We start from the raw sequence: 12730 nt of genomic DNA, 5'->3' as shown, positions 1-12730 counted from the left end.
ACGCACGATTGGAGTATAGATATTTCAAAGATATTCGATATTTTATGTTACATTTTAGAGATAGATACTCAACTTTCTTGTGTCGGATTAACCCTTTCCATTCGAGTGGCGATTCTGAGGCGCCATTGATATTGATGTACCACGTTCTAAAATTGTTTTTATAAATAACTGTTTTTATAATACCGGTGCTTAGATTTAGAAAATTGTTAAAATTGTAATTGTTATATGAGTTATGAGATTAAATTTCATATGCATAGAATACATTTTGTTATACAGAATGGAAATGCTATTAGTCAGAAAAATTATTTTAGATTTCAAGTCGAAATGGCTCCGAGTACAAACGGTTAAGGTCTGGAGGAGAATTAGTAGCAGTACAGAGTTACTTTGATGGTTTATTAAACCTATATTCACTTTTAGCTAGGTTTTAGCGTAGCTTATGCTACGAACGTATTTCGTTCTATTATTTAGTATGGAATCAAGAACCTTATACATTGCGATTTCGAACTCTTAATTCACATATCGAGGACACTTTAGCTATTTTTAAAGCAGTGAAATTGAATTATATCTATAGACTGATATTCACGGATTTTTAACTGTAAACAATACCTTGAACGAGTCGATAAATAAAACTATAAATGTTCCTATGCTTACTCAATTATATTTCGCTTAAAATGGCACGCGGTTCGAGTGTATCGTGAAAGAGGATTTTTTGAAATATTTAAAATGTATGCATGTTTGACTTTACTTAACTGGTGTGAAAAGAGAGTGACCTATATTTATAAATACTTTGAGGATGTTCATTCATTTAGTTTCTTGTTTACAGGGAATGGGGATTTTGATTCAAAGAAAACTTTGTAAAAATATACGTACAGCGCCAAGCTTCATTTAAGTCTTCGTTTGAATGTACTTAAACGACAGAAAAAAATCCTCAATTTGGTTGCAGAGGGGGAGGGGGGGGGGCGGGGTAGCGAATTTATAAAGAGATTAACCTGTCAGTGATTATATTGTTATTACGACATTCGCAGGTGGATTGCTCTATTGACGGGTAGGACAAAACGGTTTCGGGTCGGTGTTTTGGTCTACTACCCCCGTATAGGCGGGGGCGGCTCGCAATCACCCTACACACTTTTTCAAGGGCAGAATGCGCTCTTTGGAGCTTTTGAATTTCGTGTCTGGCAGTCTTCGCGGCAAAATAAGCCGAAAACGCGCAGTGAAATCTGCTCGGCCGGAGTCTTCGCTCTCAAAGAAACACGGCTTTAAAGATCGCCGACTGCGCGAGTAATTAGCGAAGCTTGCCTTTGTCGTCGTCACGCACTCTCGGCGGACTTTCAAAGACGATTCTGTCGTAAAGCAAGCCTCGGGCGCGGGAAACTATATCGCGGCGCATTGGAAAACGAATTAAATGTACGTCAGCGAAAGTTATTCACGGCTGTTTTCAATGCTCAAGCATCGACAAAAATTTCGCTTTAATGTTTCTGAAGCTGCTCGTTTTCTAACTAACGTTTTTTTACGGATGTGCTCGATATTATTATTGGAAAAGTGTAACGAACGATGGTTATGGTGAATTCTTGAAAATGTTAATTTGTTAGAGACGATTCTTTAAATTTTGATCCTTAAGCGAAATAGGAAGGCGCTAACAGAGAGAATTTAATATAGTTTTTAGAGAACTAAATTAATGTCAACTGGATAAACTCTATCTTTAGCTGATTTCATTTCAATCGGATGAATTTCGTGTCGAATATAATTAGTTCATAATTTTGTATTCATATATCACTGGATTAGAATCGTTGTGGGGTAGATCAAATTCTCCTGATTGTAATGAACAAGGAATGTTATTGTTTATTAACCTCTTAGGCACGACGCCATTATAGCGGCCTTCACGGATATTTCGTGCTTTACTCAATTGTACTATTAAGTATTAAAGTAAAAGTGTACATGTACATTACACTAAGAAAAGAATACATATGTATAGCTAATAAGAATGTGTATAGCTATACCAAAAAAAAATATCTATTAAGAAAACTGGTAATTTAGTTATGAAAAACTACATTTGCGCAAAATCCAGCCGTGCCTAAGAGGTTAATACGTGTAATATTTACAGACTAAATTTATTGTTAATTTAGCATTCAGTTAATTCATGATAATTTTATAATTTCTTTCACTTGTCTTTTTAACATTTCGGTATATTACATTACATTGTAAGAAATAAAAATTTTCGGAGACCTGATTTACGCCACTATGATTCCAAGCCACCAATATGCTACAGTATTGATTCCGTTATTTCCAATTTTCAACACACGAGTCGCAAGTTCAACGAAACTCATAAATTCGACAACACTTAACTTTCGCTGGTCACGGTGCAATGGCAGGGCAGTAATTAATTTCCTCGGATCACGGAACAGGACGGAGTCGTGTACAGCATGGACAGCTGTAGCTGTATCTTACCAAGGTAACAAGCTTGCGAAAAAGGGCGCAGTAGGGCGATAAAAACGCGAGGATTCCTCGAGGTATTCATATTTCACGTAATTATTTCCACGCTCGACGCGAATGAGTTCCTCGCGGTGGGAACAATGGCGTTTTGTCTACGAGGACGTCGAACTTTGTCGAACAAAGCCAGCTGAAAGAAGGACGGCAGTCGTTGTCGCCCCCTCGCTTCACCCACGCGGAAGCAAGAAAAATGTTTAACCTGCTTTTTATCCAGGACGTCGAGCCTTGGGTCCTCCGCGTCCTCGATTGAATGCGTCTCGGCGAACAAACGCGCTAGTCGACGTTTATTTAAGCTCGATTCTCGGAAACTTAATGCTGATGGTATTGCTCGTCGATATTAACACTTTATGTACCAACGGGCTATCAGTACGATTATCGATTGTTGTGCTTTATTAATAGGATGCTTAAAATTCTTTTTTATGTGATAAGCCGGAGGGAAGTTATCAGATTATTTTACTGTACGATTGAAATTGATAATCCCATCGAAAAATACAGTGAAATATAATATATAATATATAAATATAATGTATAAATGTAATATGAAATCATCGCCGGTAGATAATGATTTTCTTTTAATTTCGAACAATTTTAATCGCTCTTCAGATTATTGTGTCTCTGTTAATCAATTGCATTCGAATCAACAACTTACTGTTTTCGATTTTCGTTTCTATTCGTCACTTTTTTATCATTTTTAAACAGTATTTAATATGCTCTTAAAAACTTTAAAAGATTTAGCGAAGGAAACAAAGGTGATTTTATTATCCTTTTAATTTTTCATATCAGAATAGAATTATCGGAATTACACTCACCTCACTAGATTTTATGTTTTATCACAATATATAATATAATAAAATAATATAGCAATGTTATCCGTTTATCAAGTTTGCTACCAGAATCATATAATTTCTATTTTACATAAAGAATATAAAATTAATTTTGTGAATATAAATATTAAAAATTACAATATATATTATAATATTTAGAGAATTTATAGCTTTATTTTGGCGATACTTTTATCATAGTTTACAAGATACGATTTACTTAATACGATGCTTTCAAAAATATAACTATGTACGCTATTAACGATGGTAACAAACGTGTAAAGAAGCTGAGTTTTTTATTGAAAAATAAAAATTCAATAAAAACATAATGAATGAACAAGATCATGCCTGTAAGTGCTAAAATGCGAACAAAGAGCTACCAACGTTTGAAACAGACATCTACTCCAGAAATCACAGATTAACCCTTTGCATTCGAAGCCATTTTAAGTCTAGATCCAAAATAGCTATTTTGACCAGCTGTATTCCTATTTTATATGACTTAGTACAATACACAGATATGAGATTGAGTCTTGTGATTCGTAAAACTATTACCCTTTTAACAGTCTTTTACATAGAAGGGTCTTTAATAACGTCAAAATTATTTCGGAAATAATATAAGAATTTTCATTGGCACCTCAGAGGCGCCGCTCGAGTGCAAAAGGTTAAATATTACCAGACGAACGGATTCTTAATAATTACGAACTCACCTAATCCCGCATGTCCAAAGCAGAACAAGCATCCATCCGTGCCATTGATGACAGCGTGAATGACGTCCGTGAGCGCGCTCGAGCAGATCTCGGTCTGAAAAATGAGAGATCATTATGAGACAAGTGCCGAGCGTCCGCGATCGAAAAAAACGAATCGCCGTTATTCATTCAGAGCAAAATAAGGCGCGGCTGTAAAATAATTGAGCTCTCCGAGGTAACCGGTGTCAAGTTATTTAACAACGAAAGGCGTTCGCCGAGAACGATGGACGCGACTTTAATTGCTCCTCGTTGCCGTGAACGCCGGGGGGGATGGCGGCGCTCGCCGGTCCGACGAAAAGGAGGCACGTCAGGACTTTCAAGGATAACGACGAAGCTTAACTTTAAAGTGCTTAAGAAAGCGTTTGTGGGACGCTTTAATAAACGCGTTCGCTACGTCCTCGGGCTCGGGCTCGGGCTCGGCACGGCGCCGCGTTAGGCAGAGGAAAGAGCGAGGATTACGGCAGGAACGGCTTTGTTTGCTTTTAATATATTCATAGACTGGAAAAGTCCTTTTCGAAGCTGAGAACGAGCGCGAGCACGTCGCGCTCACCTTACCGGGGTTGTTCCACCACCACCACCACCCCCACCCGAGCACTCTTGGGGACGTTAGGCTCGCGCGATGGGCGATAGGATCGTGATTTTCGAGGGGGACGATCATTCCGATGCTTCGCGGAGGAAAAGTGTATCACCGGACGAAACGACGACGATCAAGAGGGGTCTGGAAATCGGCGGAGGGGTCGCGTGTTTTGCGAATTTCCTGCGGAAGCGACCGGGAATTTCCTCCGTGCCTGCACTCGATTCGTTTTGACCGGTACGGGGTGTCCTGGAAACGTGGGACGGCTAGACCATGTTCTTGATGGAAATATAAATCGCTGGGGTTACGCGTCCGAATTGGATACTGAACAACGCCTAAATTGCTATCGTCGATCTTGCCGACGTCTCCTGGTGGTACGATTAGGAGATAGTATGAAGATGGCTATCGATTGATGTTAGGTGTACGATCTGTTTGTCAAAATCAGTATCGATTTCAGCTACTATAAAAATATTTTAAGCAAGAGATGATTAATAACTTGAAAATCACCTTGAAGTATATATCTACAGGAAGACTATCTCTATTTTTATTTAATATGTAAAGTGTGGACAATCATTTTAGTATTAGCAATATAATTCGAAACAGTGTACAAAATGCTATTAAAATGCATATTTCCAAAATCTGATCTAGAAAATTATGATAGTTGATTTTTACCTGAATAACCCTTTTCTTCCTTAAGGAAAGACAATAATTAACCCTTTGCACTCGAATGGTGATTCTGAGGCACCACTAAAATTGTCACGGTACATTCCAAAATAATATTTATATTATGAAAAATTAAATTTCAAAAATGATTAAAAGTATAACTGTTGTTACACGAATTACAAGATACAATTTCATATGCATAAAAAAACACTTTGTCATGTAAAATGGAAATGCAATATGTCAAAGAAATAATTTTAGAAGTACAGTAAAAATGGCTTCGAGTGCAAAGGGTTAATAGAAGATAACTCTGAATTGAAAAACGTTTACCTGACTTACAGAATTTATACGTGTATGGAATTGAATTTTATAACAAAGTTATACAACAATTTTAAGTGATAAGTTTCAGTCACTACTCGAGTGCAAATTGTCAACACTGCGAAAATGCAGGGTTTGCATACAAAGTAAAGCAAACCTCATCGATTTGGAGTTTCGACGGGTCTCATACTTTGGGACACCCTGTACAGACATCGGCCGTCCTCTCTCGTTGTCGCAAGGGTTAGCAACCGCCTCGCGGTCGGAAGGGGCGCGTGAAACGAGAAAAACAGAAAGCGAGAGAGAGAGAGAGAGAGAGAGAGAGGGAAGAGGGGGGAGTCGAGGAAAGGGGAACAGGTTGCAGGGAATATCGAGAAGAAGATGAGGACGTGTCGATACCTCGACCAAACAAGATTGAAATCTTCGTGGACGAGAATCGGATGAATCTCGTGGCCCGAGATGGAAAAGGGGAGATGAAAGTTGTATGATGGGAGAGGGGGATGCTGCCTTCACGGCGGTAGGGGCACCACGCAGAAAAGGGAGAGAGACCGGTGAAAAAAGACGGGAGACAGTTGCAGGAGAGCGGGGGAGAAGAATCGCGCGGCAGACAGCGATTTGGATAGAAGCCCTTCGGGGGTTTTCTTAACCCTCCCCCCACCTCTTTATTCCTCTCCTATTTCTCCTCATCTCTTTTCATCTCTTCATCTCCCTGCTGCCCTCCCCTCCCCTCCCCTCTCCATTCGCCCGCGCTAAAGGAAACGGAAATAAGGAGTCCAGTCCCTCTTCCAATATGGTAATTCCAATCTGTCGCTGCTCGTTTCAAAGCACGCTAGACCGGCGAACGAATCTCGTCGATACAAGGCTTGGAAACGGTGGAAAAGTCTCTGCGTCGGATTTCGCGTTCAACGAATTTCCCGCGGAAACGAACAGCCGATGGTTTTCCTCGTTTTATCCGGTCGTAGCCGCTGTACGGCGTCGCTGGGATCCGGTCTGACCCGCATTAGCTGCCTCAATGGGAAACTAGTAATCGACACGATTGAACTAACAGTTATTATCTTCGATACAAGTTACTGTGTAGAGCGCTCTATCCAGCTGCGACACTTTAAGTGTCGATTACTATGATCTTCTATTTTTATTTGTTTTCTACAAGCTCTATTTGGGCATTTGTGGACTGTTTGAACGTCTAGCGAAATCTTAGCCAGCTAATTAAATGGTCAACAGTTCCATAGCAAATCCAATTTTAATCCATAATAGAGGCATCAGAAAAGTGTTTTGACGAACTTACTCGTCGATTAATTCAGGTAAATAAATAGATGCCAGCTTCAAAAAATAACACAGCCATATCAAAGTGATTGCAACGGGCAATTTTTTAAGGACGATACCGCTTACCAAATTGCTTTACTCAATATTTTTACTGAATCGATTTGTTGCGATCGACTATGATTTGTAAAAGCTTAAACCTTAAATGAGGAGGAAACAGCGCGTGAACAGAACACAGGGTCTGCCGGAATCCCCCAACGAGATTAACGGCGACCAAAGAAGCGAAGAATTGGTCGGCGCTCGTTCGCGGAACAACAAGGACATTCATAATTATAACGGGATCATCCCGGGGGATGTAACGCAAAGCAAACATATTTCGCGGCTACCTGCACCCTCGAGAGATCTGCCACTCGCCCTACGTGGGCTCCGGAACCGACAGCATCACGGTTAATGAAATACGTGACCGAAGCCTCCGTCATAATCTCAAACACTTGATTCCGCGCCTCCTCCCCCCCCCCCCCCCGTGGATCAAGAGGGGCCAAGGGTTTCCACGGTGCTCTCCACGCGGAAAACATCCCTCTCCTGTTCGCCCTCTACCGCTCCCCCCGCCCCTTTTTCGAGCCCTTGCCGGCGTCGATCCTAGGCCCGATAATGCGTCGAATTCAAATTATGTTTTTGCCCGTGGCTGCGTCGACCGGGCTCGATTTCGTTCGTGGAAAATTTATTACGCATGCCGCTCTGGGGAAGGTGCCGACGTGGAGTGAATTTACGACTTGCTCGACCGTGTTCGAGATTAAGAATTTTTATGGAATTCCAGCCTACACTGTTTTCTGTCTGTTTTCAACGATTAAGAGCACCACCTGGTTCCAGCGAGGAGAGTGGATTCTTTATTGCATCTATAATACACTGAACTATGGGCTGATTGGTGAACTGCGAAGAAGTTACGTTCATTATAACCATAAGAATGGATCATCTATTGCATCTATAATACTCTGAACTATGGACAGGTTGGCACATAACCACTAAGAGTTAACAAAATAAATGACTTTTTGTTCTCGCTAAATAGGTATGGGTTGAGAAGAATAAAATGAAAAAGCAGAAAACTAGCTACAGCAAAATAAATTAAATGTCTCATAAAGAAATGGAAGTTATTTGTGACTTTGACCTAATATGTACCTACAAATGTCATATTACAATACATATCATCTTGTTTGTGCATATATAATTAAAACCTCGATCATTCGGTCCTTCGATGTTAAACTTATTTATTATAATCTTATTATACTTTTTTATACTCTGTTAATGTAATCAGCTGAATCTAAGGCCACCCGATTGCAAGACTATTTAATATATAAGTTAGTAAAGATCAACTCTGGCTCAGTGACTAGTAATTCTTCTATTGTTCGAACTCTCACGTCACCCGACCTTGACATAAAAATGTTGAATCCAAATCAATTGCTCATACTTTGCACATCAATAGTGAACTGAAACGAGATTAATTGAATAGAAACAAGTGTGTAAAAAGCATCCCCCTTTTTAAAATTTTTCTTACCATTATGTTTTTTTACAGATAGATAAGTAATTAGTAATAGTCTCAGGATCCGAGAATAATAGTTAGACGTTAATGAACATGTTCACTTGTCCACTTGTATAGTTCAGTCTTGCAACTAGAAGCTGACCATCCATCGAGAAGATACTTGTGCCATTATAGACGAATGATTACGGTCTCGTAAGCCAAGGGGTCGGGCAAAATTTGGAAACTCTGTCGATACGATGGTAACGTCGGTCCCAAGCACCTTCGCTCGAACTTGACCCGACACTCCATCGAACGCAGCCCACCGGCGCGCCGCGGCGGGGCGATATTGATTTCGGGGGGTAATGTGTCCGAACTTTCGCGGGTCCGTTTTTTCGCCGGAAAATCGCTTTGTTCAGTGGAACGTTGCAGAATTCCGTCTGAATATGCCGCGCGTGTACGCGCGCGTGTCGATGGCGCCCGGGAGTCCCCGATCCGGCCAATCGAATATTTCGTCGATCACGGGGGCTCGTTCCGATCCAATCGGAATTTATTTATAAGCGAGTAAGTCGGCGGGAGTCGGATCACGCTGCGCTGAGCAAAAACCGGATGTCACGCATATGGCGACGCAATTTTCGGAATTATCGGCTCGTGAACGCGGACCGGCGAGCTTTCCGCGCGTACATGCTCGCGCGTGTCACGCTTCGCCGCTCCGTAAGCACACACGCGTCGCTTTCGGAGGGCGCGGGAACACCATACTCTACGGTTGTTTGTTTTCGATTGGTTTTCCGCGTCGAACGACATCGCGGCGATGCAGCACGGCCGCTCGAACAACCGTCTGGATGCAAATGCGTTTCGCAGCCCGCGCAACCTCTCGACGATGCTCGCCATCGCCGCTGAATGGAGGTCGCATAAAATTATCGTAACCGCGTCTACGGCGCCACGCAATTGCCCAATATTTATCAAAAGCAACGTTTCGTTCGGCCGGATGGTTATTAGAACCCATAGAATCGGCCGCAACCATTGTACTCGGGTTGCATTCGAACCGGCACCGGAGGGTGGGGGGCGCGGGGGGGGGGGGGGGGGGGGGGCTACAGGGAACTCTATGTACCTTCGTCTGCAGACCTCCGTTTCCTGCGAGTCAAGTGCCATTTACAAATCGCCGAATAATTAGAATCCCGAGATCATCTTTATCTGGAACGTCCCGGCCTCCAACTTACCTCCTCCGAGCGTCGTCGTCCCGACTACGATGCTCTCCTCGGGGACTCCCTAACTAACAACGCTGCCGAGCGCTACGTAAGAAGATTTCGAAGGAACTTCCGACAGAGAAAGAGAGAGCAAGAACGGTTCCGTTCTCACGAGTATTTAAGGAGACTGCTTGCCCCGGCGGCTTCAAAGTGAATATTTATTCTTATTAACAGTTTTGGATTTTAATAGTCAATTACGCGGGTCCAGCGATACGCTTACAGCCCCCGGTGAATTTTAAACATCTTCAGAAATTGTGCACGCGGAAGAGCTGCTGGATGAAAATTATGAATAGAACTCACCGAAGTCGTTGAATTAACTTTTATATAAATATAATAAAAGTCCATATATCCCTTAAAAAGCCGGAGTGCTGATACGATAAATAAAATGTATAAAATATGTTTCAAAAAATCGCCTTAAATGCATGATTCTGTGGATTTACTAATTATTTAAAAAAGGAAGAGAAATTTGTGTATGCTACTATATTATCAACTAGAAAATCTATGTTTATAAAATTTTGCAATGACTCAGTGATTTGCAAGGATTTGAGAAGTGAAACGTAAGATTTCATATTTCAAAAAATAAAGTTAAAACGACAGCGTATGAAGATGGTAATTGCATAAGTCGTATAGCAGCAGTAGAGACTAATAAAACTAAATATATATGTATTTGTTATTTGGTGCAACCGTACAAAATAAAAAAGTACGTTAGACGTACACCATCTCGGATATAAAATATTTTCCACCCCATTCGGCGTGCGTCTGTTCCTGAGTGGGTCGCTCGAAATGAGCACCTGAACGGAGCACGGGTAAATTGAAAGCGATGAAGCTGTTTCACCCGAAGACGATTGAAAAAAATCGAGCGCCAAGAGGCGGTTTCGATTACGATGTGGCCGAAAGTGGCTTGGGGAAGGGGGGGAGCGAGCATTAATTTCGGTCGGTGTAAATTAAAAGGGAGCCGTAGCCATCGCGGTGTGACTTACAAGCGGCTCCGCCTGGGTGTCATCGTGGCCCCGTGTCGCGTCGATCAGGCTTGCAGGACGCGTTCTAGTAACGCAATATTGGCGCGACCGCTCGGAATACCAATGACACGACGGGCGAGATCGTTCGGGGGGGTCCGGAGGGGGGGGGGGGCGTGTGTTTCGGCGAAGGGAAGGGGAGGGCAGGAGCTCGTTGCCCGAGACAGGCTTTTTCTTCGGGGAAGAGAACTTTGCCACCGGAGCTTCTCTCGCCTCCTCCACCCCTCTCCCCCTCCGCCCCTCTCCGCTCTCATCCCGGCCGTTTCCCTTTCTCTTGGCTCTCGAGTTTCTCCCGCCTCTTCGGCCCCCCTCGGTTCGTGCGGCGACAAAATGTAAAACTCGTGTAAGAAAGTTCGGGGGAAAAGAAGCGCCGGGAGAAGGAACGGCCGTTCGGAATAGGGCGGCGCGCAGGACCCTTTTAATGGTCGCGGATAATCGAATGACCCCCTTTCGCGAATCTCTTAATTCTTAAGTTTCCAGATGCCCCGCTGTCTGCGACGCGACGGTGTGTCGCAGTGAACCGAACAGGTGCCACCGCCGCGAAACCGCCGTGGAGAACCCCTTCCCATTTCCACGAACCTCCGGCTGTTTCTTCGTTACTTAAAGATCCTGCGGGATCGTGTTATTGCTCGCCGAAGGCGGCAGGGAAATAAGAATGCCCGCCGCGCTCCTGGTTAAGCCGCCGTGTCGAAGCGGATTAACGGGTGGAATAATTTTACGGATATTTTTCGCTGCGGCATGGTTTCGTGGGGCGGATCGGGATTAGGCGACTTTAATTATCGCGGTAATTATCGAGCGAGCGGCACCGCGCATTTCCTGAAATTAAAACAGACGATGAAATGGAAATTGGGAAGCTAGGATTGTCGGGGTAATCTTTTAAAGCTTGTTCAAATATTTGTCGAAACTTTGGGGGATTAAATCCGTTTAATTGAAAGTGGAGACGAATTTACGGCTCGGATGTGATTTCCGTATGAATAACAGAGAAATAAACGGATAACGTTTTAGTTCCGTTTTCCTATAACCTATCATCCGAGCGGTATTAAAAATTGCTTTCCAGAGATCTTTTACAGTTGATGTAATAACTTCGTGAAATTGTAACGAGACTGAATCGTGACCCAAAAATCTTAATTCACAAAATCTCGAGTTAAGACATTTTTTTTTAAATGTTTCGAGTGCTCTGACTGCGAAAGCGGAGACTTGACTTTTTAATGAGAAACCAGCAGAAATTTTCGATACGAAGTTGCACGAGTCGAGTAGTTCGACGATTCATCGCATTTCCTGTTAGAATTTAATGTTCTTTTTTTTCGAATTTTGTAGTGCCGTTTATGCGCGAACGAAGGCGAAGAAAGGAGGAACGCCGATGTCGAATGATTTTTTGAAGCCAGCCAGACAGCGAACAACCTGACGGCACAGGTCTCCGGTACCCATCGGGGTTCATCGGGGTTGGCTTCGTCGCGGAATTTTCAACTCGACAACTTCGACGGGAAACTCTGGTGCCGCGCGGTAACTCTCGAGATAACAGTTCGTAGAACTTTTTTATCCGAAGCATTTTCAAAGTAATGCGGTAAGACCGATCGAGGGCTCGGTAGGGCGTGAAAGGGCGCGGAGGATGGGGAGCGGTGTAGGCATGGAGGTTCACCGTCAACCCCTGCCCGCCCCGGCAGCTGGTGAAATATGTCGCGATTTACACGGGAGATTGGCGTCATTGGCGCCTGGGGAGCAAGCGAGAGCACCCTCTCGCGTCACCCCCGTCCCTCCTCCCCCTCTACCCCGAAAACCAACCGGCGCCACCCCCCGCGCTCACGCAGATAGCGGTGGCTGGTCGGATCAAAAAAGCATTCGCGAAATCCAACGCGCTCGGTTTGAGCGATGCGCAATCGAAATCGTCAGTAACCCTATCCGCGTTTCGCTTCCACCCTTTGCAGGGCCGGGTCTCTCCTCTTTATTTTCCCCTTTCGTTTGAATCCCGGAATGCTCGGAACAACGGTTGTTAAAAATAATTAAAACGAGTTCGCCGGCCGCTGTGTTCTACGGAAAAATTGACCATCGTCGAACAGGAAAAATTGTTTCGCGTTCCATTGTCCCGTTACC

At 43.2% G+C, this 12730-nt stretch overlaps 1 protein-coding gene across 1 annotated transcript in view; it reads right to left on the bottom strand.

The window, feature by feature from the left end:
• Positions 1–12730, bottom strand: part of LOC144475308 (uncharacterized) — a 459016-nt gene that overhangs the window by 40707 nt on the left and 405579 nt on the right. The window contains exon 7 of the mRNA XM_078191079.1: positions 4016–4109. Coding sequence (XP_078047205.1) covers positions 4016–4109 — 94 coding nt within the window. The remainder of the gene's footprint in view (positions 1–4015; positions 4110–12730) is intronic.

The sequence above is a fragment of the Augochlora pura genome, chromosome 2 (genome assembly GCF_028453695.1).
Source record: "Augochlora pura isolate Apur16 chromosome 2, APUR_v2.2.1, whole genome shotgun sequence".
NCBI classification, from domain to species: Eukaryota; Metazoa; Arthropoda; class Insecta; order Hymenoptera; family Halictidae; genus Augochlora; species Augochlora pura.
Note: the sequence above shows the minus strand (reverse complement) of the source record. Positions and strands in the feature narration are given on the sequence as shown.